General features: G+C 38.4%; 1 protein-coding gene across 3 annotated transcripts in view; it reads left to right on the top strand.

Moving 5' to 3' along the window:
- The first annotated feature begins 221 nt into the window (after window positions 1-221).
- The window catches only part of cep89 (centrosomal protein 89), a 452,909-nt gene continuing 425,282 nt past the window's right edge, over window positions 222-27,848 (top strand). For all 3 annotated transcript variants that reach the window (XR_009651712.1, XM_060911315.1, XM_060911314.1), the window contains exons 1-7: window positions 222-479; window positions 8,578-8,684; window positions 12,072-12,227; window positions 16,515-16,698; window positions 18,214-18,289; window positions 18,475-18,509; window positions 22,008-22,065. Coding sequence is in view for 2 of the 3 variants with exons in the window: in XM_060911315.1 (XP_060767298.1) it covers window positions 432-479; window positions 8,578-8,684; window positions 12,072-12,227; window positions 16,515-16,698; window positions 18,214-18,289; window positions 18,475-18,509; window positions 22,008-22,065 (664 nt within the window). In the remaining variant the exon portion in view is untranslated. The remainder of the gene's footprint in view (window positions 480-8,577; window positions 8,685-12,071; window positions 12,228-16,514; window positions 16,699-18,213; window positions 18,290-18,474; window positions 18,510-22,007; window positions 22,066-27,848) is intronic.

Below are 27,848 nucleotides of genomic sequence, written 5' to 3'. Positions count from 1 at the left end.
CAAAACTGTTTTCAGGAAACTGAGAGAATGACACCATTTCTGAAACCTTGCACGTTCAATTGAATCGTTCTATGTTGTACCGTACTTTGTGGTGTAGCCCGCCCTCTACTGGACACTGAGGAGAGTTACACTCAATACTGTGCGACCGCCGCCTGCGTTGCTAAGAGGATTAAATCTCAACTGTGATTGGTTGGTTTCGGATGTCTTAGCCAATAGGATTCGCGGTTGGATGGGATGTCAAGCGTCTAGATTCATGAACTTAGACATTAACAAGTCGATAAACCAAACTTGATAAAATATAATTATTTATATTGCACACAAAAAGTGAAGAGTTTTGTTTTGGTTATTAATATCGGATACATTTATTTCCTGATGTGATTATTGGTAAAGGAATCTGTACGCCTTTTCAACGGCGAAGGCAAAGCTGGATCATGTCAAAATTCAACTTCACTTTCAGAAGAAGCGAGAGAAAAGCATTCGTGAGTTTCAGAGAAACATTTATTTGTTTTAATAACTAACTAACTGACATTGATCATGTCTTTTGTTGGTGTTTCTGAAGTCTACCGGCGTTGCTAGCTAGTTTATATAGCGAGAAGGCTATGCTAGCTAACCTTAAAATAAAATAAAAATAAAAGCACTTCCGGTAATCAGTGCAAATATAAAATTCAGGTGTGAAAGTGTGTGTAACAAGATCCTCCTCTCTCAGATATAAAGGTACCAGACTCTACCTGTGCTTGTCTCTAGGGTAGTACCTTTTACTTAATTTCGCCTGAAAAAGTGTGTACTGTACCTTTATTTAGCAATACTACTACTACTAATAAAAAACTTTATTAGGCACAGGGTTTCAAAAGCTGACATTTATATGAAAGCTGTGCATAAGTATAAATGAATGACAAATATACAACCCCGATTCCAAAAAAGTTGGGACAAAGTACAAATTGTAAATAAAAACGGAATGCAATGATGTGGAAGTTTCAAAATTCCATATTTTATTCAGAATAGAACATAGATGGCATATCAAAAGTTTAAACTGAGAAAATGTATCATTTAAAGAGAAAAATTAGGTGATTTTAAATTTCATGACAACACCACGTCTCAAAAAAGTTGGGACAAGGCCATGTTTCCCACTGTGAGACATCCCCTTTTCTCTTTACAACAGTCTGTAAACGTCTGGGGACTGAGGAGACAAGTTGCTCAAGTTTAGGGATAGGAATGTTAACCCATTCTTGTCTAATGTAGGATTCTAGTTGCTCAACTGTCTTAGGTCTTTTTTGTCGTATCTTCCGTTTTATGATGCGCCAAATGTTTTCTATGGGTGAAAGATCTGGACTGCAGGTTGGCCAGTTCAGTACCTGGACCCTTCTTCTACGCAGCCATGATGCTGTAATTGATGCAGTATGTGGTTTGGCATTGTCATGTTGGAAAATGCAAGGTCTTCCCTGAAAGAGACGTTGTCTGGATGGGAGCATATGTTGCTCTAGAACCTATCTTTCAGCATTGATGGTGTCTTTCCAGATGTGTAAGCTGCCCATGCCACACGCACTAATGCAACCCCATACCATCAGAGATGCAGGCTTCTGAACTGAGCGCTGATAACAACTTGGGTCGTCCTTCTCCTCTTTAGTCCAAATGACAGGACATCCCTGATTTCCATAAAGAACTTCAAATTTTGATTCGTCTGACCACAGAACAGTTTTCCACTTTGCCACAGTCCATTTTAAATGAGCCTTGGCCCAGAGAAGACGTCTGCGCTTCTGGATCATGTTTAGATACGGCTTCTTCTTTGAACTATAGAGTTTTAGCTGGCAACGGCGGATGGCACGGTGAATTGTGTTCACAGATAATGTTCTCTGGAAATATTCCTGAGCCCATTTTGTGATTTCCAATACAGAAGCATGCCTGTATGTGATGCAGTGCCGTCTAAGGGCCCGAAGATCACGGGCACCCAGTATGGTTTTCCGGCCTTGACCCTTACGCACAGAGATTCTTCCAGATTCTCTGAATCTTTTGATGATATTATGCACTGTAGATGATGATATGTTCAAACTCTTTGCAATTTTACACTGTCGAACTCCTTTCTGATATTGCTCCACTATTTGTCGGCGCAGAATTAGGGGGATTGGTGATCCTCTTCCCATCTTTACTTCTGAGAGCCGCTGCCACTCCAAGATGCTCTTTTTATACCCAGTCATGTTAATGACCTATTGCCAATTGACCTAATGAGTTGCAATTTGGTCCTCCAGCTGTTCCTTTTTTGTACCTTTAACTTTTCCAGCCTCTTATTGCCCCGTCCCAGCTTTTTTGAGATGTGTTGCTGTCATGAAATTTCAAATGAGCCAATATTTGGCATGAAATTTCAAAATGTCTCACTTTCGACATTTGATATGTTGTCTATGTTCTATTGTGAATACAGTATCAGTTTTTGAGATTTGTAAATTATTGCATTCCGTTTTTATTTACAATTTGTACTTTGTCCCAACTTTTTTGGAATCGTGGTTGTATAATAACAAATAGAATAAATAAAATATAGAGAAGTGGCTACAGTTATCGACATCTTAACGATCTTTTGGCCATTGCAAAAGTAGAAAAGACTTTCAATACGTAAATTGTGCATGAATACTCAAAGTTCTACTGGAAAAAAAAAAGAGTTGACTCCCGATTACTTAGTGTGTCAGATCACGTGATACCGTTCCACAATTATCGACACTTTTGTCCACAGTTATCGACACCGTTCCACAATTATCAACATCCAGATGATTATTTATAAAGAAAAAAACATCGGTATGTGGTATTAAGTTAACAAAACATAGTTTTTATTTAAAATGTGTTTTATATAGACTTATATTTAGTACAAAATATATAAATATGTCAATGTTTACGTAAATGAGGAAGTAATTCTAATGTTGGTAAACAAATGAATTGATAATGTTGAACCTGTGTCAGAAAATCTTTTTGTTCCACTTTCTATCCACTTTCTAAATATTTTCATAGATCATATTTTGTTCATCATTCGTTGTTGTTTGTATTAATTTCTAGTTTTGTAGTTTACCAATAAATGCCAACAGGTAATTAACACTGTAACCACATGAAAATCCAGGTCAAAGGTCGCATGTCATTCCTCGGACCAAAATATAAAATGTCTACTGATATTGTAATATGTGGTAGATTTTTACAACAAACTGGAAAAAAAAAATCTGAATGGAATAGGAAAATCTGAATATTTCAAGCATGTAATTTTTTATATGGTAGGAATTTAATTCTGGTCTAATTCTATTTATTGAAATCGGATTCCAAATACTCTATAAGCATTCCATTCTGTTATGAATCAGAAAACAATTATCATAAATCACAGCACTTTTATTTTTTTAAAGTACTTCATCTACTTCAACAATGTTACACAAAGATCGATCCATAACAGTTGTAAATGTCACTTAATTCCACAGGGTGTCGATAATGGTGGACACCGGTGAAAGTGATCGCTATTATTGACACTTCACGTGACTTCTCAAACGCACGTTTAGATACAAGATGGTGACTGTTAAATGAAAGAGTAAGAAACAAAGCAGGTTTCGACAAGGATATCATGAAATATTGGTGAATTTGATCAGTAAAAACATGTCCATGATCTTTCCACCATGCTTACCTGCGATGATAACGTCCGGGTTTTCATCAAATTGCTGATCATGCTGAAAAAAATTCCATCTCATGTAACGAGCTGTGTCATCAGACGACAAGATCAAAGGGCGTTGGGGGGTCTTCCGGTTGATTACTTAGCCAATAATAACTGTTGTAACTGAAATTCACCTTTGTAAAATTGTTTTTTTGTTGGTAAATCTGAAAAGGTGTCGAGAATTATGGACTGTCGATAATTGTAGCCACCGCTCTAGTGTGAAAATTATAATAACTTGGAGGTTTGAGTACATTGGACAATTTAGAGTTAATCTAGAGCATTTTTAGTTGTATACATAACCAGTAGTTTGAGCAAAATCATTTAACAAACTTATAATTTTTACCTATTAGCATCCAGACTGTTGAGGAACGCTTTGAAGCTCCATCAGTTATTCATCCTAAAGGTCCAGTTAATCTTAAATGTACACTAATCCAGGTGAAAGTGGAAGTACCATGGATGGTACCATGGAAAACAAGGAAAAGTTGTATTTGAGAGTACATTCACCATATAATACACTCCCAAAGTTTGACAAACTTGGACAGGATTAGAATTGAGAATATTAGAGGGACAGGGTGGCATGGTGGTGTCATGTTTAGCACTGTCGCCTCACAGCAAGAAGGTTCTGGGTTTGAGCCCAGTGGCCGAAGGAGGCCTTTCTGTGTGGAGTTTGCATGTTCTTGCCGTGTCTGTGTGGGTTTCCTCTGGGTGCTCCGGTTTCTCCCACAGTCCAAAGACATGCAGGTTAGTTTAATTGGTGGCTCTAAATTGACCCGTAGGTGTGAATGTGAGTGTGAATGGTTGTGTGTCTCTATGTGTCAGCCCTGCGATGATTTGGCGACTTGTCCAGGGTGTACCTCCCCTCTCGCCCATAGTTAGCTGGGATAGGCTCCAGCTTGCCCACGACCCTGCATAGAATAAGCGGTTATGAATAATCGATTAATAATAATTATAATAATAATAATACATTTATTATAATTAAAAAATACTTGTAGATTTGTTTTACTTGTTTGATATTTGTAAACCACAAGAAAAAACCTGTAACATGAACTGTCCCATCTCTCCTCATCTGGCTGTTTTGAAAAAAATCCTTAAATGTTTTTTTCCCCTCCTAGAATTTAAGTTTAATAAACAATAGCGGCGCTCCTTGTGCGTGCAGAATGGAGCCCCATACTTAAGAGTATAGGGTAATACATCAACCTAATTTTTGATGGCTTGACCATATGACGTCCGTACGAATGATGAACGTGTACTACCATAGGGAACTCGACCGTAAGTGCAAGGCAACATCTCTCATAAACACTTGACCTCCGGACAGCGAAATTTGTATCTTTATTTGCATAAGATGGATGGGTTTTTATCCAGCACTTATTTTTAATTTGCTTTTTAAAAAATAACATGGGATTATTTACTAACACATTTTACGGAAAATTTTCATGACAGTTTCATATAAAACTAGTTAAAACAGTTGCACTAGTCCACTAGATTGTTGGATAATTGACAGTTTCTGTCCTGTAAGGACATTAGATGGATGTAAGCGCAGGAAGAGTTTTATTGAAAACACGCTAACAAACAGAGACAAAGGCAGAGTTGAAAAACAGGCAGTGGTCGAGTGAGGCACAGACAGGATATCAAAGGTAATGCAATAGTACTCACAGTCCAAAAACACAAACAGGGTCAAAACCAGAAAAGTGACACAAAATACAAGGCTTTCGCGAAGTCTGTGTTACTGAGAGTCTTTATATGTCTGCGCTGTGATTGAGCTCTAATCAGGAACATCCATCCATCCATTATCTGTAGCTGCTTATTCTGTTCTACAGGGTCGCAGGCAAGCTGGAGCCTATCCCAGCTGACTATGGGTGAGAGGCGGGGTACACCCTGGACAAGTCTAATCAGGAACAGGTGTCTTGTAATTAGTCCTAATGGAATGTGTGCACTTTACAGTCTGCGGCTGTGCACGCCGAGCCCTAAAAGCATATGCACATGACAGATGTAACCAGAAAAATGTTTGGCATATCATATTTGATAGTTGATCGTAACTGTATAGTAATGATGTAAAGTGAAAGCGTTGATTCACTGCTGTCCACCAGGCACCCAGCAGAGTCACACCATAATAAATGCCGTGATGTTGTTTCTGGTGCATGGCATGTGGTGTCAAATAAATAAATATGTATTCATAACTGTGATGTGTATCTCATTATTGGTCTCACTGTCACAAAAAATGTAGTAATTTACTGAGGCAAAATACACTATACTACATCATTCGATGGTTCATATGCTATAATATTATTATTCTATTCAGGTTGATTTTGGGCGGCACGGTGGTGTAGTGGTTAGCGCTGTCACCTCACAGCAAGAAGGTCCGGGTTTGAGCCCCGTGGCCGGCGAGGGCCTTTCTGTGCGGAGTTTGCATGTTCTCCCCGTGTCCACGTGGGTTTCCTCCGGGTGCTCCGGTTTCCCCCACAGTCCAAAGACATGCAGGTTAGGTTAACTGGTGACTCTAAATTGACCGTAGGTGTGAATGTCAGTGTGAATGGTTGTCTGTGTCTATGTGTCAGCCCTGTGATGACCTGGCGACTTGTCCAGGGTGTACCCCACCTTTCGCCTGTAGTCAGCTGGGATAGGCTCCAGCTTGCCTGCGATCCTGTAGAACAGGATAAAGCGGCTAGAGATGATGAGATGAGGTTGATTTTGTGCCATTGCAAATAATATTTTTCTCATACACTCATCAGGAGCTCTGCTTGCATATACAGTGTCTTGCGAAAGTATTCATCCCCCTTGGTGTTTGTCCTGTTTTGTCGCATTACAAGCTGGAATTAAAATGGATTTTGGGGGGGTTAGCACCATTTGATTTACACAACATGCCTACAACTTTAAAAGTGCAAATTGTTGTTTTATTGTGACAGAAATAATAATTAAGATGAAAAAAAATCCCAGAAATATGGAGTGTGCATAGATATAATCCCCCCCAAGTCAATACTTTGTAGAGCCACCTTTTGCTGCAATTACAGCTGCAAGTCTCTTGGGGTGTCTCTATTAGCTTAGCACATCTAGCCACTGGGATTTTTGCCCATTCCTCAAGGCAAAACTGCTCCAGCTCCTTCAAGTTAGATGGGTTGTGTTGGTGTACAGCAATCTTCAAGTTATGCTACAGATTCTCCATTGGATTGAGATCTGGGCTTTGATTAGGCCATTCCAAGACAGTTAAATGTTTCCCTTTAAACCACTCCAGTGCAGCTTTAGCAGTCTATTATTATAATTATATTATATATTAGGGTCATTGTCCTGCTAGACCGTGAACCTTCGTCCCAGTCTCAAACCTGTGGCCGACTCAGACAGGTTTTCCTCCAGAATTGCCCTATATTTAGTGCCATCCATCTTTCCTTTAGTCCTGACCAGCTTTCCTGTCCCTGCAGATGAAAAATATCCACACAGCATGATGCTGCCACCACCATGCTTCACTGTAGGAATGGTGTTCTCAGGGTGTTGGGTTTGCGCCACACATGGCATTTCTCATGATGGCCAAAAAGATCAATTTTAGTCTCCTTTGACCAGACAATCTTCTTCCATGTGTTTGGGTAGTCTGCCACATGCTGTTGGGCAAACTCCAAACGTGTTTTCTTAAGCAGTGGCTTTTTCCTGGCCACACTTCCATAAAGCCCTGCTCAGTGGAGTGTACAGCTTAAAGTGGTCCTATGGACAGATACTCCCATCTCCACTGTGGATCTTTGCACCTCCTTCAGTGTTATCTTTGGTGTCTTTGTTGCATCTCTGATTAATGCCCTCCTTGCCCGGTCTGTGAGTTTTGGTGGGCGGCCTTCTCTTGTCAGGTTTGTAGTGGTGCCATATTCTTTCCATTTTGCTATAATGGATTTAATGGTGCTCCCTGAGATATTCAAAGTTTGGGATATTTTTTATAATCCAACCCTGATCTATACTTCTCCACAACTTTGTCTCTGACCTGTTTGGCATGCTGCTTGGTTTTCATGTTGCTTGCTTAGTAGTGTTGCAGAGTCAGGGTCCTTCTAGAACAGGTTGATTTATACAGACATCATGTGACAGATCATGTGACACTTTGATTGCACACGGGTGGATCTTAATCAACTAATTATGTGACTTATGAAGTGAATTGGTTGGACCAGCTCTTATTTAGGGGTTTCATATGAAAGGGGGTGAATACCTGTGCATGCTCCAGATTTCTGTTTTTTCATCTTAATTATTGTTTGTGTCACAATAAAACAACAATTTTCACCTTAAAAGTGGTAGGCGTGTTGTGTAAATCAAATGGTGCTAACGCCCCCAAAATCCATTTTAATTCCAGCTTCTAATTCAACAAAAGAGGACAAACACCAAGGGGGATGAATACTTTTGCAAGACACTATACATGACTCTTTAAGGAGCACTGAAAATAATTTAAAAAATGATATTTATACTCCATGTTATATTCATGACTGTCAGTGTCCGTCATATTCTCTCCGTCTCTTACCTCACAGTCCTATCCATTTACGCACTCACCATTAGGAGGTTTTATGTGATCAACAGAATTTTGCATTTCAAAATGTTCTGATTTTAATGCTATAAAAGTCACACACCTGTTGTTAAATCATAAAAGAACAGGAGATAGTAATTATGTTTTGAGCTAAACACTCAATTTTTGTTTGTTTGAAAGCAATTTGTAGGTTGATAATCTCTGCAGTTCCTTACAGTAATTAACTCACTCAAGTTGCATTCATTCTTTCATTAATCTTCAGTAAACACTTTGTCTTGCTCAGGGTTGTGGCAGATCTGGAGCCTTTCCCAGAAACACACCTTGGATTCTGTCCATCACAGCTGTCCAAAACACTTGTTGAAATATGTCGTTCATATTGCACTCTCACACATGCAGTTGTGCTTCTCTGTGACTTTTGTAGAGGAACATAGCTCATGGCTTGATCCCTGCTGCCACCATTGCTCCAAAGCCTGCTGTTCCCCGCACTCCTCCCCCTCGTAGCCCCAATTCCTCACCAGAGAGACCCAGGTACAAACATTCCTCATATGAAGTCCTCTCTTCCTCGCTATAGGAAATCCTCTTTTCATCTCCAGCTCTCTGTTTCTAGGCTGTCCCTTTCCCTTATTGGCCGCCATCTTTGTCTCTGTTTATTTTTATATTTTTTTTGTTTCTGTGTTTCAGTCAAAAATCACCGCTCTTCATAGCCGCTTAAATTCATTACCTCCGCTAACTATGTTGGAGAAGGTTGTTTTCGCCTTTGTTTGTTTGTTTATTTGTCTGTTCCCAACATAACTCAAAAAGTAGTGAATGGATTTTGGTGATATTTTGAGGAAAGCTGAGCGATGGGCCAAGGAACAATTGATTTACATTTTGATGCAAATCCAGATATGCATGTGGATCCAGGATTTTTTACAAAAAATATCTGTTCCCAACGTAACTCAAAAAGTAGTGAACGGATTTGGATGAAATTTGGTGTACAGCTTTAGTATTATCCTAGGTTCAAGTGATTTGACTTTGATGTTGATAATATGTGGCTTGGTGGAGGTATGAACTCTACTATGTACCCTAGTTATAATATATTTTGATTTTGCAATAAAAATCATTCTTGCAAACATGGTTATCCAATATATATATATATATATATATATATATATATTTTTTTTTTTCACAGCCTTGATAGATTAAATCTTTGTGTGATGGTCTGGGATGTCACTGTGGCTGAATTCTGGGTAACAGCCAGAAAAGGCAGGGCTCTACATTAACTTTTGAAACCACTTGTCCTGTCGGGCAAGTTGAAAGGAAATTTACTTGTCCGAATGTGAAGTTGACTTGTCCGAAGAAATATTTGAGAAAACCCCCCACAAATAAACTATTTGTAACCCAACAATCTTTATGGCATTTGTTTCAGAATTCACAACATATGCATAATATCTATGAATCAAAAGTAATCAATACTTGATATACTGAGGCAAAAGTTCAAAAAATATAGTAAAACAGACTGATTGATACCATAATTCACCAATTATTCTGCTGAAGTTCAGAAGCAATATATTCCAATAGAGTAGAAATTATGAACATAAAATTTTAAGAACAAAATAACTATACTATGAGATCCAGAAACACTAACCATTATATATACACAGATCAGTACTCTGCAGTTCAGTAACAAATATCACAAAAAGTAACATTATCATAAAATTTATGACTTGATGAGACATCACTAGTTTGGACAAGAGAAACAAATAACAACAATGCTACAAATAAAAACAACTGATAACAAAATTGACTGATTAATACTGTAAATGACTGATTATTATAACTAGATTTCAGTGTATCAAATGACAAGATAATATATCTTGTTATGAAAACCTCCACACCTCTACTGACTCACAGATGAATGGATACAAATAGTTTCTATTCATCTTCATCTATCAACCCTTGAGTTCTGCTCCATCAATTGGACTCCATCAATCATTAATTTATTTATGAGAAATTGAAAACCAGAAAATTAAAATTATATACATTTTCATTTTTAAATTATTAATTTTGAATATATATCCTCCACTGATTAATTGTTGTTGTCTAATTATTCAGTGTGGCTCCTGTATGGTATTTAATGGTAAAAAAAAAGATAATTTCAAATAATCCATAATTATATCTAAATTATAGAGCCCTATGTTTCAAATCCCTAAACTCCCATTACTAATTAGTTAATTAATACAGCCGGTAACCTAATTAGCAGCCATTTGACAGCTTGGTATTTCATAGATAACTTTCCCCACTCCTACCTCACTCCCTGTCAATCCACACGCATGTAGGCGCACATTCCAAGCCCAGCACACCCCGCCACACGCTCGGCTATATAATGAACACCATCAACAACAATTCAAAGATTTGGAAATTACCACACACTTAATGTAAATATACAGTTGAATAATGATCCCACCAACAGAAATGTCAACAAATCCACGTGTATGACACGATTAAAACCAATCATAAACGACCGTTTACTTTTCAGCTCAAATACATGAAGTGGTATTGGCCGGTTTTGCAAGTGGAATATTGCGCATGCGCACATCGCTCTTTCCGAATAGAAACATCCAGAGATTCATCAAAACAATATGTTGAGTGAGATGCTTCGGAAATCATGTGAATAAACTGATAAATTTGATATTTAACCTGAATATCGGCGTATTTTGGCACTTGTCCGATCGGACAAGTAACTGAGACGATGAACTTGTCCAACATTAAGTATCACTTGCCCCGGACAAACGGACAACCGTTAATGTTGAGCTCTGAAAGGATGAAAAATACAGGGTGTTTCAAAAAAATTTGATATTATTTGAGATGTAAATATCCCAGAAACTGCATCGTCTAGACGAATGAAATTGAACAGGCTTAATGTTGAGCAATATAAGATTTATTCCTCAAAATGTGAATGAGAAATTCAAAGGTATGTGGATTCCATGAATGAGTTCACAAATTTTCAATATGCGCGCCGCCTGAGACACAGACACTCAGACAGCCTTCCTCTTCGAACTTTTTGTGCCATGTCCAAATCTGTATTGCAGTTGGTGCATTTTTAGAGAATTATCTCATAAATGCATGCTGCACAGTCTTGTTCGACTGTGTTCAAGCGTACTCAATGAACGAGAATTGGCAAAGTTATTAGATGGTAAAATGATATCAAATTTTTTGAAACGCTCTGTATGTTTTTTTTCCCCTGCTAATAGCATACTTTGACACCAACATTAATAAATCAGCTTCGCTTCATATCATTCTGTTTTTTGTGTTTTTGTACGATTGCTAGTGGTGCTGTTACATTCAGTTAAAAAAAATTGCAAATAATCCTCTTTAAAGTGTTAACTGCAGAGAAGATGATGTGGATGCCCCAAATGAAACCTTATATTGATTTTTCTTTTACCTTTGAAAGATGGGAGGGGCTTAGCTGATAGGAGGAAATGTCAAAATGTGACGATGTGAAGTGTTTTCCCAGGCTGTCACACAAATACATTAACGCAGTAGTTCTTCACTGCACTGCACTCCTGGAGACATTGGATATTACTCTTAATTCAAAAGAATTCTTAATAAAGAAGAATCAAAATTTTTTAAAATCTTATCTATCTATCTAAGCCCTGTGATGACCTGGCGACTTGTCCAGGGTGTACCCCGCCTTTTGCCCGTAGTCAGCTGGGATAGGCTCCAGCTTGCCTGCGACCCTGTAGAACAGGATAAAGCGGCTAGAGAGATGAGATGAGATGAGATCTATCTATCTATCTGTCTGTCTGTCTGTCTGTCTGTCTGTCTGTCTGCTGTTGACACTCTGTATACCAGATACAGTCCATACTGCGTTTTCAATACTACTGTGTATTTTCTCAAGAAAAACAGTGTCTCTCCTTTTGTTCTTCCTTCTAGGTCTGCTCTTGCAGCTGCTATATTGACGTCCTCCTTAACAGGACGCACCTTTGCCATCCCTCCACCTCGCAACAGGTCCTATTCTGAGAGCGAGTGCTCCCACGCAAACAGCCACACTGGCTTTGAGCCTTATGCCAGCACAGCACTTTATACCAGGTAAACTGCACCAATCATTTCTCCAGACTGAGTTTATTGCCCAAGCAATTACACTTTGATTTGCACTGAAGGAAATTGAAATTTGACAAGAATAATAGTCTGCTGATTTTAAGTTAAATATTCCATAAATCAGGTTGGTGAAATATCCACATCTGAATCTCAGACAGTCACACATGGGGTTATTACCCAAAGCTGAGAACCTATTCATTCAAACTTTATTATTCTGTCAACGGAGGTGCTGTTTTGAAAGGTTCCTTCTTTCTGTTTCTCATTAAGCAGTGCTTTAATCTGATAATAACTAAATAACTCATTAATAGAATTACAGTGGTGCTTGAAAGTTTATGAACCCTTTACAATTTTCGATATTTCTGCATAAATATGACCTAAAACATCATCAGATTTTCACACAAGTCCTAAAAGTAGATAAAGAGAACCCAGTTAAACAAATGAGACACAAATATTATACTTGGTCATTTATTTACTGAGGAAAATGATCCAATATTACATATCTGTGAGTGGCAAAAGTATGTGAACCTCTAGGATTAGCAGTTAATTTGAAGGTGAAAGTAGAGTTAGGTGTTTTCAATCAATGGAATGACAATCAGGTGTGAGTGGCCACCCTGTTTTATTTAAAGAACAGGGATCTATCAAAGTCTGATCTTCACAACGCATGTTTGTGGAAGTGTATCATGACACAAACAAAGGAGATTTCTGAGGACCTCAGAAAAAGTGTTGTTGATGCTCATCAGCGTGGAAAAGGTTACAAAACCATCTCTAAGGAGTTTGGACTCCACCAATCCACAGTCAGACAGATTGTGTCCAAATGGAGGAAATTCAAGACCATTGTTACCCTCCCCAGGAGTGGTCGACCAACAAAGATCACTGCAAGAGCAAGGCGTGTAATAGTCAGCGAGGTCACAAAGCACCCCAGGGTAACTTCTAAGCAACTGAAGGCCTCTCTCACATTGGCTAATGTTAATGTTCATGAGTCCACCATCAGGAGAACACTGAACAACAGTGGTGTGCATGGCAGGGTTGCTAGGAGAAAGCCACTGCTCTCCAAAAATAACATTGCTGCTCGTCTGCAGTTTGCTAAAGATCACGTGGACAAGCCAGAAGGCTATTGGAAAAATGTTTTGTGGACGGATGAGACCAAATTAGAAGTTTTTTGTTTAAATGAGAAGCGTTATGTTTGGAGAAAGGAAGACACCGCATTCCAGCATAAGAACATTATTCCATCTGTGAAACATGGTGGTGGTAGTATCATGGTTTGGGCCTGTTTTGCTGCATCTGGAGGCCAGGACGGCTTGCCATCATTGATGGAACAATGAATTCTGAATTATACCAGCGAATTGTAAAGGAAAATGTCAGGACATCTGTCCATGAACTGAATCGAAAGAGAAGGTGGGTCATGCAGCAAGACAACGACCCTAAGCACACAAGTCGTTCTACCAAAGAATGGTTAAAGAAAAATAAAGTTAATGTTTTGGAATGGCCAAGTCAAATTCCTGACCTTAATCCAGTTCGAAATGTTGTGGAAGGACCTGAAGTGAGCAGTTCATGTGAGGAAACCCACCAACATCCCAGAGTTGAAGCTGTTCTGTCCAGAAGAATGGGTTAAAATTCCTCCAAGCCGGTGTGCAGGACTGATCAACAGTTACCGGAAATGTTTAGTTGCAGTTATTGCTGCACAAGGGGGTCACACCAGATACTGAAAGCAAAGGTTCACATACTTTTGCCACTTACAGATATGCAATATTGGATCATTTTCCTCAATAAATATATGACCAAGTAGAATATTTGTGTCTCATTTGTTTAACTGGGTTCTCTTTATCTACTTTTAGGACTTGAAAATCTGATTTTGTTTTAGGTCATATTTATGCAGAAATATAGAAAATTTTAAAGGGTTCACAAACTTTCAAGCACCACTGTACTAAGACGGATCACATTATGATTATATATAGTACCCGTCACAAGTTTGTACACCCTAACTCATTCACAGGTTTTTCTGTATTGTGACTATTTTCTACATTATAGAACAATACCGAAGACATCACAACTATGAAATAACATTTGGAACATGTATGGAATTATGTGACAAACAAAAAGGTGTTAAAGCAAAATACATTTTGGTATTTTGTAGTAATCCATATTATGTCAAGAACTGCTCAGCTAAGTAAAGAGAAACAACATCCATCATTACTTTAAGACATAAAATGGCCTTTTAATTAATAAAAGTAAAGAAAAACCATTGAATTCGAAAGTGTTTCCAAGCTTTTGATTTGTGTGTACTGTGCAAAAGTTTTAGGCACCCTATTTTTTTTCATACAAACTTTGTTATAGCTTTCTATTTTATGACTTCTACATTATTGAGTTGGTACAAAAACGTTTTAGAGTTCCAAACACAAAATAAAATGTTACAGAAAAACAATTTGTATCTGAGCAGCATATTCCATAAGATACCACTTTTTAGATTGAAAAAGGAAACATAATGAAGGTTACTGGGTTTTGGTGCAAAATTAAGAAGCGAGTGTGAAAGTCAAAGTGTCCAGAAGAACTGTGGCTGGTTCTGCAAGATGCTCAGTAAAACCTACAGCTCATTTCCTTATAAAACTGCACTCATTGGACCTGAGACAACTTTTTTTTTTTTAAGCAAAGGGTCGTCTCACACCAAATACTGACTTTTTGTTTCATTTATTATGGCTTACTGCTATTTATAGTTTTTTTATGTTAAAACATTTAATTTCATTATTTTTTAAGCCATTTTTGGTAGACAGTATTTCTTTATATGTGCCCAAGACTTTTGCACAAGACTGTAGATTGCACTAAAGAAAAAAAGTGAAATATATATTGAACTGTAATGAATAAAATTGCCCAAAGAGGTACAATTACAGTAGAAATGTACTGTATATATTGCACTTTAGTGGGATGAAATTACATGAAGAGGAGGTTTTGGTTTTTTTAAAACTCTTAACAAGCACAAAATTGTCTTTCTCCTCTGACTTGCCATACTGAAGCTTCTAAATAGAACATGGATATTGATTGGCCACAGCCACATGTGCTGTTTATTCATATTGGATGATGTTTGGCTAGCATATAAAACATAATAATAATTATAATAATAATAATAATAACAACAAGAGTCATTAGGAGATGACGTATCCCCCTGGTCCCCACATGAAACCCCACTCCAAATTTTCCTAAGTTGAACTGGTTGGCATGGAAATACGGAAAAAAAAATCAAAGAAATCCCAAAATGTCAAAAGTTACAACTTCTCTAGTCACTTAAAGGTAGACTGACTTTCAGATTTTTCAGGTTTAGGTCATAAAAATAATTTTCCCTGACACCCAATTATTTTTGTTTAGTGGACTGAAAGCTACTGAATTCAAATCACAGACTTCCAATTTTATTAGTTAAAAAAAAAATCGAACAATTAATGAATTTAGGGCCACGTGGCCCTAAATTCTCTGCCATTTTTTCCTGCTTCACCATGACGCAATACAGGAGACTACATCATGCATCACGTGGTGGGCTTTCCCCGTTCACGCAAGATGTTGTGGGATACAAATTTGAAACAGGAGAAGAAAATGGAGGACACAAATGAAATGTGAAAGACTGACTACAGTGGCAGAAAGTGAGAAGAAAAGGCGTTATGTTGCGAAGGAAAGACAATGCAGAACCAAACTAATAAATGTCAGCGAACACCTTGGTGTGATCAGTTGTTCGTTTAGCGACACACTGATGGAACTGTCAGTGCACGGTCAAGGTAAACCTGTAGATGGCAGTAATGCAACACTGGATGCCAGCTGCTGTAAAATCCAAGCGAAGAAGACAACGATGTCGAAAGGTAAACCTGCGCATGCGCACACAGGCAGAGGTCTGCTTGATTGTGTGAAGTGAGCGATTTCATGCACATTATTTGCTAGGGGAATCCCCTCAAATTAAATAACTTACTGGCCACAGAATGGCCTCTTTTTTTTCCGATATTACAGAAATAAACGTATATCACAATGACCAAATTTCAGAGGGAACTAAATTTCATGGGTTTTATGAAATCGAAAGGCCGTCTACTTTTAAGTATAATAGACGTTCAATTAACCAGAGTCGAGAATACATCACACTGAACAATGTTGTGTAATGTGCCTAAATCAGATTATTGTACAACTTGATTTAATATATAAAGCATTTACTATTCAGAGAAACACAAATAAGTAATTTGATTGTATTGTAGTGTCACAGTGACAGCTTGGCTATAAATAGTGCTTTGTTGTACTTCATTGTTTCAGAGATCAATGGCCAGATTCAGTGGAACTCCGACCTCGTCTGCCGTCTCCACGACCCAGTGACGACGACGATGATGATAATGGCGAAGATTTGGAGGAAGAGATAGAGGCAGAAGTGCAGAGAGAGGAAGGTCATGTGTACCAGTCCATAGAGAAAATGAGCAGAGCCTCAGTGCCACTGGAGAAGGTTGTGACACATTTCTCCGTGCTGGATGGGGTTTTAGATGGGCATTACCCATAAGCATCCTGCAGATGGCACACTTTATCCATTAGACTTGTGTTCACAAATACACACACACACACACACACACACACAAACAAACATGCCAAATTGGTTGAATGTCATTGCTGTGGTTTCTCCTGTTACCTTCATTCAACAATTCTTTATATTCTTTTGTAAGTATTTAGTTGTGAAACTATATGTAGCTTTATGTACAGTACTGTGCAAAAGTCTTAGGCACATGTAAAGAAATGCTGTAGACTAAAAATGGCTTAAAAAATAATGAAATGAAATATTTCAACATTAAAAAATACCATAAACAGTAGTAAGCCATAATAAATGAAACAAAGTCAATATTTGGTGTGAGACGACCCTTTGCTTAAAAAAAAAATAGTAGTCTCAGGTATAGTGAGTGCAGTTTTATCAGGAAATGAGCTGTAGGTTTTACTGAGCATCTTGCAGAACCAGCCACAGTTCTTCTGGACACTTTGACTGTCATACTTGCTTCTTAATTTTGCACCAAAACCCAGCAACCTTCATTATGTTTTCTTTTTTTAATCTGAAAAGTGGTCTTTTATGTAATATTTTATCCACATTCACTGGATATGAGCAATTGCATGCTCTGATTGGCTACTCTATGCCATCAGCTCATATACCATGAGTAGAGAAAAACAAAATGGCAGAGCGTGTTGCTGAACGAACCAAGGATGAAATAAACACTTTACTCGAACCCCCCCCCCCCCCCCCCCCACCAAAAAAAGCAACAAAATATGGAATAAAAGTATTTGATGGTAAGAACGTATCATTTTTTTCAAGAATTATTATTATAGCATTTTTCACAAATTGCTACTGTCATTCCGCTGGTTTGTTTACATTTTAAGCAGAAATTACTTTGTCTGATGTTTTGTATAAAGTTTTTATTTATTGAATTTGCTAAAAATAAAAATGCTTTGTTTCTCAAAATCTAGTGAATGTGGATAGAATAATAGTTATTCCACTCAATCTCTTTGTACATGGCTTATAGCCAACTTGGTGCTATGTGCTTCATCAGCTATCAGCTCATGTACGACTCAATTTCATGGAATAACTGCTATATTATATGCTGCTCAGATACAAACATTTTTTTCTGTAGCGTTTAATTTTGTGTTGGAAAACGAACGTTTTTGTATCTCTAAAATGTTTTTGTCCTGACTCAATAATGTAGAAGTCATAAAATAGAAATCTATAATAAAGCTTGTCTGAAAAAAGGGTGCCTAGACTTTTGCACAGTACTGTACCTTTATGTAAATCATAGCCACGACCAGTTTTAGAGAGGACTATAAAGTCTATTGTACCAGCCATGTTACATTTAGACACAACTGTGACCAGTCTTAACTGTTCACATGAAAAAATGTGTAATAGTCTAATTACAATTGCTAAAGCAGTCTGTTACTAAGCAGATTGTTTCTATATATAAATTTATGTATATTTTGCTTTTTCTAGGCCTCCATTCAGTTAAAACTGGATGATGACACTGACAACTCTACCTTTGAAATCGTCTCTCCTTTAAACACTGAAGGTGTGCTGTATGACTGTATAAATTATCCAGTTAATATTTCATAATATGCACACACCTTAATGAGGATGTATCTTGAACAGTGATATATTTGAAAGACTGGATACAGCATTTGACTTTTAAAAGATATATCATTCTCTTTCTCTCTCTCTATATATATAAATATAATTATTAAAAATGTATTTCAGATGAAACTGAGATGGAAGAAGGGACGAGTGTAAAGGTAAAAATGGCTTTCATGATATCCATCCACTGACAAAACAGAAACAGATATTACCTTTCCTATAACAAAAATCTTTTCCATTATAAGTTTTTAAATAACCAATATTTTTGACAAAATGATTGATACCCCAAAGAAGGTTTAAATATATATTTGAGAAAATTGGTCAGTCCCCAAAAGCTATGTTGTTGCCTTAGACGAGATATAAGGTTGCAGACTTATAAAAATCCCTTGGTCTTCCATCACCACACAATACAGGCAGTAGAAAATACATAAGCAGTTAAAAATAAGCTCAATCTGGGCCATAAAAAAAGTTTCAGAAGTCTGGAACAGTTATAAATTTGCCAGGAATATATGTGTCCAAGAAAAATTGTGAAGCAGACAAAGAAGAACTTAAAGATACAGTATATTGTAGAGTTTCACAGTTTAGCCAATTCATGAGGTTGTAAAGCTTAAAATAATTTATTAGATGCCACTTTTATAACAGCAAGTGGTTTGGAAGCGTTGCACAAAAATAGCTCATCCTGATCACATGTCAGTTCAGATGTGCTCTGGTCAGATGAGACCTAAATTCAACTTTTGGCCATGCACACCATTGGCATGTTCAGTGGGAAAAAAAGTGTGTATACAAGGACAAGCCCCAAGACAAGGTGTAAAATATGGTGGTGAATCATTGATGCATTATGTCTGTTTCGGGGCTTTTGTCAAGATTGATGGGATCATGATTTCCACCAAGTACCTTTTTATTTCCCCATTTTCTCCCCAATTTCTCATTCACTAGACAGATCTCTCCTATCACATGACTTCTACCAACTGAAAAACAAGTGCTATCTGCCCTCTTCTGCATACATGGGTGCACAAATGTCCATGTCATTGTGATTGACAGGGTAATGAAGTAAGGCCAATTTCGTCCAGGTTCGGTTGCGGAATCATCGGCATTCAAATTCACGACCTCCTGACAATAGGAAAGTACCAGATTTTAACCACAAGCCTGGTTACCTCTGCTGGGAGGTTAAGGCTTTGCCATAGACAGATCTCTCAAGAAGATAATGACCCCAAACATATGTCCAAATCAACACAGAGCTGGATGTTGTCAGAAATGGCGAGCTGAGGTGAAGTGAGGACCCAAGAGCAGACTCAAGACAGGCAGTGTACAAAAAGAAGCTTCTTTAATGAAGTACAGGGCAGAGGTACAATAGGGCTCAGGCAAAAATCAGTGGTCAAAGAACGGGCCAAGAGGTCAAAACACAGAAGAGCAGGCAGGCACGGTCAGGAACAAAAACAGGATAGAAAAATCTTCATAAAAACTGAAGAAAACAGGGACAAGGGAAATCCAGGCAGAGGAAGCAAAAAAAAAAAAAAAATCCAAAGGAACAGGCAGGTACAATAGGGGCAAAAACTGGTCAGAAAACTAGACAAAAAAAACCATACAGGCAGGGGGAATTGAGAAGTCACAATACCAAAGGGCTGTAGCGAGGTGAGGAAAGTCTGCTAGAGACAGTCTAGCAACTGGAGTAGCTCCAAACAGCTCTTAAGCAGGCCCTGGCTGATGGGAGAGGAGTGGTAGCAGGTGTGGGAGTGCCGGTTCTGGGAAAATGGCCTACAGCAGGGCAGGACTGTATGCCTGTCCTGGATCCGGCCTGGAGCCGGCGTGGAAGTCCCACAAACTCAGGCATGGATGGACTGGACCGGATTGTGACAGATGTAGGAAAATGAAACTGGTGTTTTGCAATCGCTATCCCAGTCTTCAGATTTAATTAACACTTATTCACCTCAGGCTCAGTGAACATCTGTGAATAATAACCTCGACTTCGTCTTGGTTATTATTCACCAATATTCACTTCACCATCGGCAGATAATTGTTTTAGTATAAATACACAGGTCATTATTTAAAAAAATCATATTAAAAAAATAATTTATTTCAGTCTTCAAAAACAGCATGCAAACGTAATGCGCACAGACTCGTGTCACTTATCTATGCCGAGTCACATAAAATACTTTATTTTGAAATCGATAAAATAAAGCACAATTCCACCTTACCTTTGAATAGTTTTAGACCAAACTTCATAGCATCTTTAGTGCTTTTAGGAAGAGCATTTTCTTTCATCATTTGTAATTCTTCCTCACGGTGACGAAGCGATTGGTCGCCATGTTGCAAAGTTGCTCAAGGTGATTATCAAGAAATAGTCTGAATTTCTTGACCAATCAGTATGTGTGACTTCCTTTAATCACCTGCATATTTATACTAAATCCTGTTATTAAAATGGAATGGAACTGAATTTTATCAAGCATTTTTTTTATATGTTGGGATTTTTTTAACACAGGGTCTGATTCTGCTTCTTTCACTACACCTACATAGCCTCAAAATATTACACAACATATTTATTACATGGATAATTTGATGATTGTGCTGCCTTACAGTGTTTGTCGCATTTTTTTATTATAATAATAATAATAATGGCGGCACAGTGGTGTAGTGGTTAGCACTGTCACCTCACAGCAAGAAGGTCCTGGGTTTGAGCCCAGTGGCTGATGGGGGCCTTTCTATGTGGAGTTTGCATGTTGTCCCCGTGTCTGTGTGAGTTTCCTCCGGGTGCTCCGGTTTCTCCCACAGTCCAAAGACATGCAGGTTAGGCTAATTGGTGGCTCTAAATTGACTGTAGGTGTGAATGTGAGTGTGAATGGTTGTGTGTCTCTGTGTCAGCCCTGCGATGATCTGGCGACTTGTCCAGGGTGTACCTCCCCTTTTGCCCATAGTCAGCTGGGATAGGCTCCAGCTTGACTGCCACCCTGCACAGAATAAGTGGTTACGGATAATGGATGAATGGATGGATCCACATACACAAAGCTGAGAATATGAAGGAACTTCAAATGTTCTCTATGGAGGATTGATCCAGTTCCAGAGATTACAAGAAGGGTATAACACTCTCGTGGCTCTTGGGAAATAAGGAAGTGGGAGACAGGCTTGACAACTCAAGAAGGGAGAAAGAGAAAGGCAGGGAATAGAGAATGTTTCCAATCCTTTCTCTGCTATTTGCAGTGGGAACAGTAGGTTATTAATATCACCATCATCTTCACCAACAGACCAACTGAGTGGTGGCCTAAAACAAGAGGCACTGACAGTCCCTCTGACTCAACATTTAGAGCTCCATTAAACCTCCAATGGTACTAGACTTCCACTTACACACATCAGTGTGGTGTTCCCTGCTGCCTGGACACATTACTTCACAGTTGATCACCCAGAGCAGACCAATTTAAAATGATGTCGAAAGCCATTAATGGCCCTCATTTCTACCCTCTGACATCATGAACATTGTTTTTTTGGTGAATATTGGTTAAATTTGCTTTAATGACAAAGCCCCTGGAGGTTATAAATATTCCATTTAGAGTGTAGCTACTGTATCCATCAGCACCTTGGAACCTTTATTATACATTTATGTGTTTATTTCCCCTGGTGGGATATTGCACATTGTTTTTTTTTTTTATTCCCTGTTTCTACAGAAGCTCCCGTTGGAACTACAGACAAGGTCTTCATCTCACAGAAGCATGGCATCTCCAGGTACTAGAACACCACAATTCATTTCTTCCATAGCTGTAGCATGAGAGTCTCTTTAACTAGTGAATACAGTGGCATGCAAATGTTTGGGCATCCTTGCTTAAAATGTCTGTTACTGTGAATAGTTAAGTGAGCAGAAGATGAACTGATCAGCAAAAGGCATAAAGGTAAAGATGACACATTTCAGCATTTTATGCAAGATTTGTGTTTTGTTATTTTTTGTACAATTGTAGAGTGAAAAAGGAAAGGAACACCATACAAAAGTTTGGGCACCCCCAATACAATTGATTTCTCAGGTAACTTTTAACAAGGTTCCAGACCTTAGTTAGCTTATTGAGCTGTGGCTTGTTCAAATTCATCATTCGGAAAGGCGAGATGATGTGGATTTCAAAGCTGTATAAATTCTCTGACTCCTCAAACTTGTCCCTAAAATCAGCAGGCATGGGCTCCTCTAAGCAACTCCCTAGCATTCTGAAAAATGAAATAATTGATGCTCACGAAGCAGGAGAAGGCTACAAGAAGATAGCAAAGCATTTTCAGGTAGCTGTTTCCTCAGCCTGTAATGTTATTAAGAAACACAGTTAACAGGAACGATGGAGGTCAAAGTGAGGTTTGGAAGACCAAGAAAACTTTCTGAAAGAACTGCTCATTGGATTACTAGAAAGGCAAATAAAAACCCCTGTTTGACTGCAAAAGGACTTCAGGAAGCTTTAGCAGACTCTGGAGTGGTGATGCACTGTCCTGCTGTGCAGCAACACCTGAACAAATATGACCTTCATGGTAGAGTCGGCAGAAGAAAACCTTTCCTGTGTCCTCGCCACAAAATTCAGCATCTAAAGTTTGCAAATGAACATCTAAACAAGCCTGATGCATTTTGGAAACAAGTCCTGTGGACTGATGAAGTGAAAATAGAACTTTTTGGTCATAATATGCAAAGATATGTTTGGAGAAAAAAGGGTGCCTAATTTCAGGAAAAGAACACCTCTCCAACTATAGACCCCTTGCACTGACTTCACATTTACGTTAGCAACCATGGCTACTCTATACCTGGGGGACAAGTGAACTTTGTTTGCATGCTGTTAATCTACTGAAGCCAAGCGAAGATGTCTGGCATCTGTTGTTGTTGTTGTTTGAAGAAAACTACAGCTAAAAAAGCTCTACTACTGGATTACTTTGATAATCTTAGTCAGAAAGAAGCGAAGGATAGATATACGTGAAAATTAGAGTTTATTAGCGGTTATGATCCATACAAAATTCCTCGAAATGACTGGAGTGAAGGTGCAGATTTGTGGCTTAGCGTTAGCTACATGTTGGAATATACAGTGGGGAAAATAAGTATTTGATACACTGACGAGTTTGCAAGTTCTCCCACTTACAAAGAATGGAGAGGTCTGTAATTTTTATCATTGGTACACTTCAACTGTGAGAGACAGAATCTAAAAAGAAAATCCAAAAAATCACACTGTATGATTTTTAAATAATTAATTTGCATTTTATTGCATGAAATAAGTATTTGATCACCTACCAACCAGCAAGAATTCTGGCTCTCACAGACCTGTTCGTTTTTCTTTAAGAAGTCCTCCTATTCTCCACTTATTACCTGTATTAATTGCACCTGTTTGTACTCATTACCTGTATAAAAGACACCTGTCCACACACTCAATTAACCAGACTGCAACCTCTCCACAATGGGCAAGACCAAAGAGCTGTCTAAGAACACCAGGGACAAAATTGTAGACCTGCACAAGGCTGGGATGGGCTACAGGACAATAGGCAAGCAGCTTGGTGAGAAGGCAACAACTGTTGGCACAATTATTAGAAAATGGAAGAAACTCAAGATGACTGTCAGTCTCCCTCGGTCTGGGGCTTCATGCAAGATCTTGCCTTGTGAGGTATCAATGATCATGAGATAGGTGAGGGATCAGCCCAGAACTACACGGGAGGACCTGGTCAATGACCTGAAGAGAGCTGGGACCACAGTCTCAAAGATTACCATTAGTAACACACTATGCCGTCATGGATTAAAATCCTGCAGCGCAAACAAGGTCCCCCTGCTCAAGCCAGCACATGTCCAGGCCCGTCTGAAGTTTGCCAATGACCATCTGGATGATCCAGAGGAGGCATGGGAGAAGATCATGTGGTCATATGAGACCAAAATAGAGCTTTTTGGTATAACCTCCACTCGCCGTGTTTGGAGGAAGAAGGATGAGTACAACCCCAAGAACACCATCCCAACTGTGAAGCATGGGGGTGGGAACATCATACTTTGGGGGTGCTTTTCTGCAAAGGGGACAGGACAACTGCACCATATTGAGGGGAGGATGGATGGGGCCATGCATCACGAGATTTTGGGCAACAACCTCCTTTTCTCGGTAAGAGCATTGAAGATGGGTTGTGGCTGGGTCTTCCAGCATGACAATGACCCGAAACACACAGCCAGGGCAACTAAGGAGTGGCTCCATAAGAAGCATTTCAAGGTCCTGGAGTGGCCTAGCCAGTCTCCAGACCTGAACCCAATAGAAAATCTTTGGAGGGAGCTGAAAGTCCGTGTTGCCCAGCGACAGCCCCGAAAACTGAAAGATCTGGAGAAGATCTGTATGGAGGAGTGGGCCAAAATCCCTGCTGCAGTGTGTGCAAACCTGGTCAAGAACTACAGGAAACGTCTGACCTCTGTAATTGTAAACAAAGGTTTCTGTACCAAATATTAAGTTCTGTTTTTCTATTGTATCAAATACTTATTTCATGCAATAAAATGCAAATTAATTATTTAAAAATCATACAATGTGATTTTCTGGATTTTTTTTCTAGATTCTGTCTCACAGTTGAATTGTACCCACGATAAAAATTACAGACCTCTCCATTCTTTGTAAGTGGGAGAACTTGCAAAACCGCCAGTGTATCAAATACTTATTTTCCCCACTGTACCTTCTTTTTCCCTAAAAGTCCCGACATGGAAGAACAGTTTAAAAAAAATTACAAAAGCAAGAAAAGCTTCTTTGTGGAAATAATTTATCCCGACATCAGCTTTTGGGAACAGAATATTGCGAAAGCCAAAGTATTTACTCTTCAAGGACTCCAACCTGAACTGTGGGTGAGAGGGTATTCCACAACTCCACAGACATGTAGTTACACAGCTATTTGCACTCTACCATTTATACAGTGATGCTTATTATTGTTAAAACAATATCTGAAGGGCTGTTTTTTGCAAACTAACAAATTATCTTGCTCTAGACTTTCAAACAATATTGTAAGATTTTATTTTAATTTTATCTAATAGTGGATGGTACAATAATTACAAACGCTAACAGAATCAGCACATTCCAGTTGTAGCTATAATCATATAGTAACTATAATCATATTTGCAATAATAATTTCAATAAATGGTTAATGTTCAGTTCCCTCTTCATTTATTCTCGATTCAAAAGGCACAACTGAGTTACACAGGTTGATAAGTGTGTAACGGACAATAACAATTTTATCTGGAATAGTTTTTCCTGCCTTAGTCGATTTATTTCCATTTCACATGCAGCTGTTGTAAAGTTCAGTGTGTTTGTGTAGAACTCTCTCGAACTGTAGGGTCATTACTACACTCTGACTCCATGGTGACATTTTGCACAGGACTGTGTTCCTTTGATAACAGAAACAAAGCTCCAGCTCTCTCTGCTCTTTTTTTTTTTAATTTATTTTTTATTGACATTCAGAATCAGACATTCACATCCGGTACATCATATGTTCGTACATCTTACATTTGTTGTCTGCCCCATATGCCAAAATAGCATTTTTGCTTTGTATCTGAAGAATGAAAAGAGAAACAAACAAGAAGAAGAAGAAGAAAAAACAAACAACAAAAAAACCCACTATGTACAAGTAGGGAGTGATCCTTTTTATACAGTACAGTCACTGGTTTGTGAAAATAAAATCAGGCCTATGGGGCGTGACATATTTGACCCAGTTTTCCCAGTGGGAAGTGAATTTCTCCAATTTGTGATTAACAAAAGCTGTCATATTCTCCATTTTATAAATGTCCATTGTAATGTCCATCCATATATTTAAAGTTGGGCTCTTCTGTGATAACCATTTCCTGGTAATACTCTTTTTACAGGCCACCAGCAAGATATTTATTAAATGTTTATCTCTTTTCGGCCATTCCTCAGGTATGTGTCCAAAAAACATAGTCTTACTCTCGAGGGGTATTTCACATTTGAAAATATCCTGTAGGGCATTGTGCATCTCTCTCCAATAGTCCTTCATGACCGGGCAGTCCCAGAAAACATGGTAATGGTTTGCACTTTGATTTCCGCAGTTCCTCCAACAGACAGGGGAGTTATTATCATAGTGAGACTTCTGAGAAGGCGTAATAAAGTACCTAACCAGGCTTTTCCAGCCAAATTCCCTCCACTTCTGTGAGCTGGTACACATCCATTGATACTTCCATATTGTTGTCCATTCTTCCTCAGATATAGTTATGCCTCCTTCCTTCTCCCATTTTATTTTAATATATAAAGTTGAATGTGGTTTCAAATTCAACAGTCCCTTATACAAACATGAAATAGTTCTATCAATAGTTTCTGAATTATAGGCTTTTGTAAACAATTCAGTCAAACGTGTTTGTTTTTGTTACGTTTTTCATCTTCGTATCAACGTAGTGTCGCAGCTGCAGGTATAGGTAGAAGTCTTGTTTTTCTAATAAATGTGTCGTTTTAAGCGTTTCAAAACTGAGCAATTTTTCATCTTTCATTACACTACATAAGGCTGTTATACCCTTAGCTATCCAGTCCTTGAAAGCTCTCTCTGCTCTTAATCTTTTCTGTACTTTCAGGATATATTGCACATGTCGCTCCTTGTTGGGTTTTTTACTGAGTTATGTCCGAGTTGTTTGAAACCAGTCTCGATTTTCCGTGTCGAATAAGGAAGCTGCTTCACCTGTAAGAAAATCAAACACTTTCATGAAGAAGCTAACTCGAATGCGAACAGAAAAAATAAAATGAGATTCTTAAGCAAACTTTTCCATACTCGCTTCCGACTTTCTATTTTTTAAAATACATTTTAAATACAATTGCGAATTTCTCTCGAGTTTTCAGGCTTAGCTCCTCTTGTTGTATTCTCTTTAACCACTCATTTCTTTGTTGCTCATGAAGCATCTGCTTCTCTTTATTAATATTTTTCTTGATAGTGGGGAGACGGTAATACCTTTTATCTTTTTCTCGATTTGAACAATCAAAAACAATGCAAAAATGAACCATATTGAAGACAGATTAAGCCTTGCTTACACGAAAGACGGTGTCTGTTTGACCCCTAGGTGTAATTATCACGTGATGCATGACGTCATGTTCAAGGGGTCTGTTAAGTATGGGGTTTGATCAATCATGTTTTGGGGTTGTGTTGCAGCCAGTGGTGCAGAGAACATTTCATTGATAGAAAGAAGAATGGATACGAATAAATACCAGCAAATTCTGGAAGCAAACATCACACCATCTGTAAAAAAAAGTTGAAGTTAAAAAGAGGATGGGTCCCACAACAAGATACTGATCAAAAACATACCTTAAAATCTACAATAGAAAACCTCAAGAAGACAAGCTGAAGGTTTTGCCTTGGCCATCACAGTCCCCTGACCTAAACATCGTTGAAAATCTGTGGATAGATCTCAAAAGAGCAGTGCATGTATGACGGCCCAAGAATCTTGGAGAACTGGAAGCCTTTTGCAAGGACAAACGGACAAAAATCCCCCAAGTAAGAATTGAAAGACTCTTATCTGGCTACAAAAAGCGTTTACAAGCTGTGATACT

The sequence above is a fragment of the Neoarius graeffei genome, chromosome 27 (assembly GCF_027579695.1).
Source record: "Neoarius graeffei isolate fNeoGra1 chromosome 27, fNeoGra1.pri, whole genome shotgun sequence".
NCBI lineage: Eukaryota > Metazoa > Chordata > Actinopteri > Siluriformes > Ariidae > Neoarius > Neoarius graeffei.
This window is presented reverse-complemented; position numbering and strand designations above follow the sequence as displayed.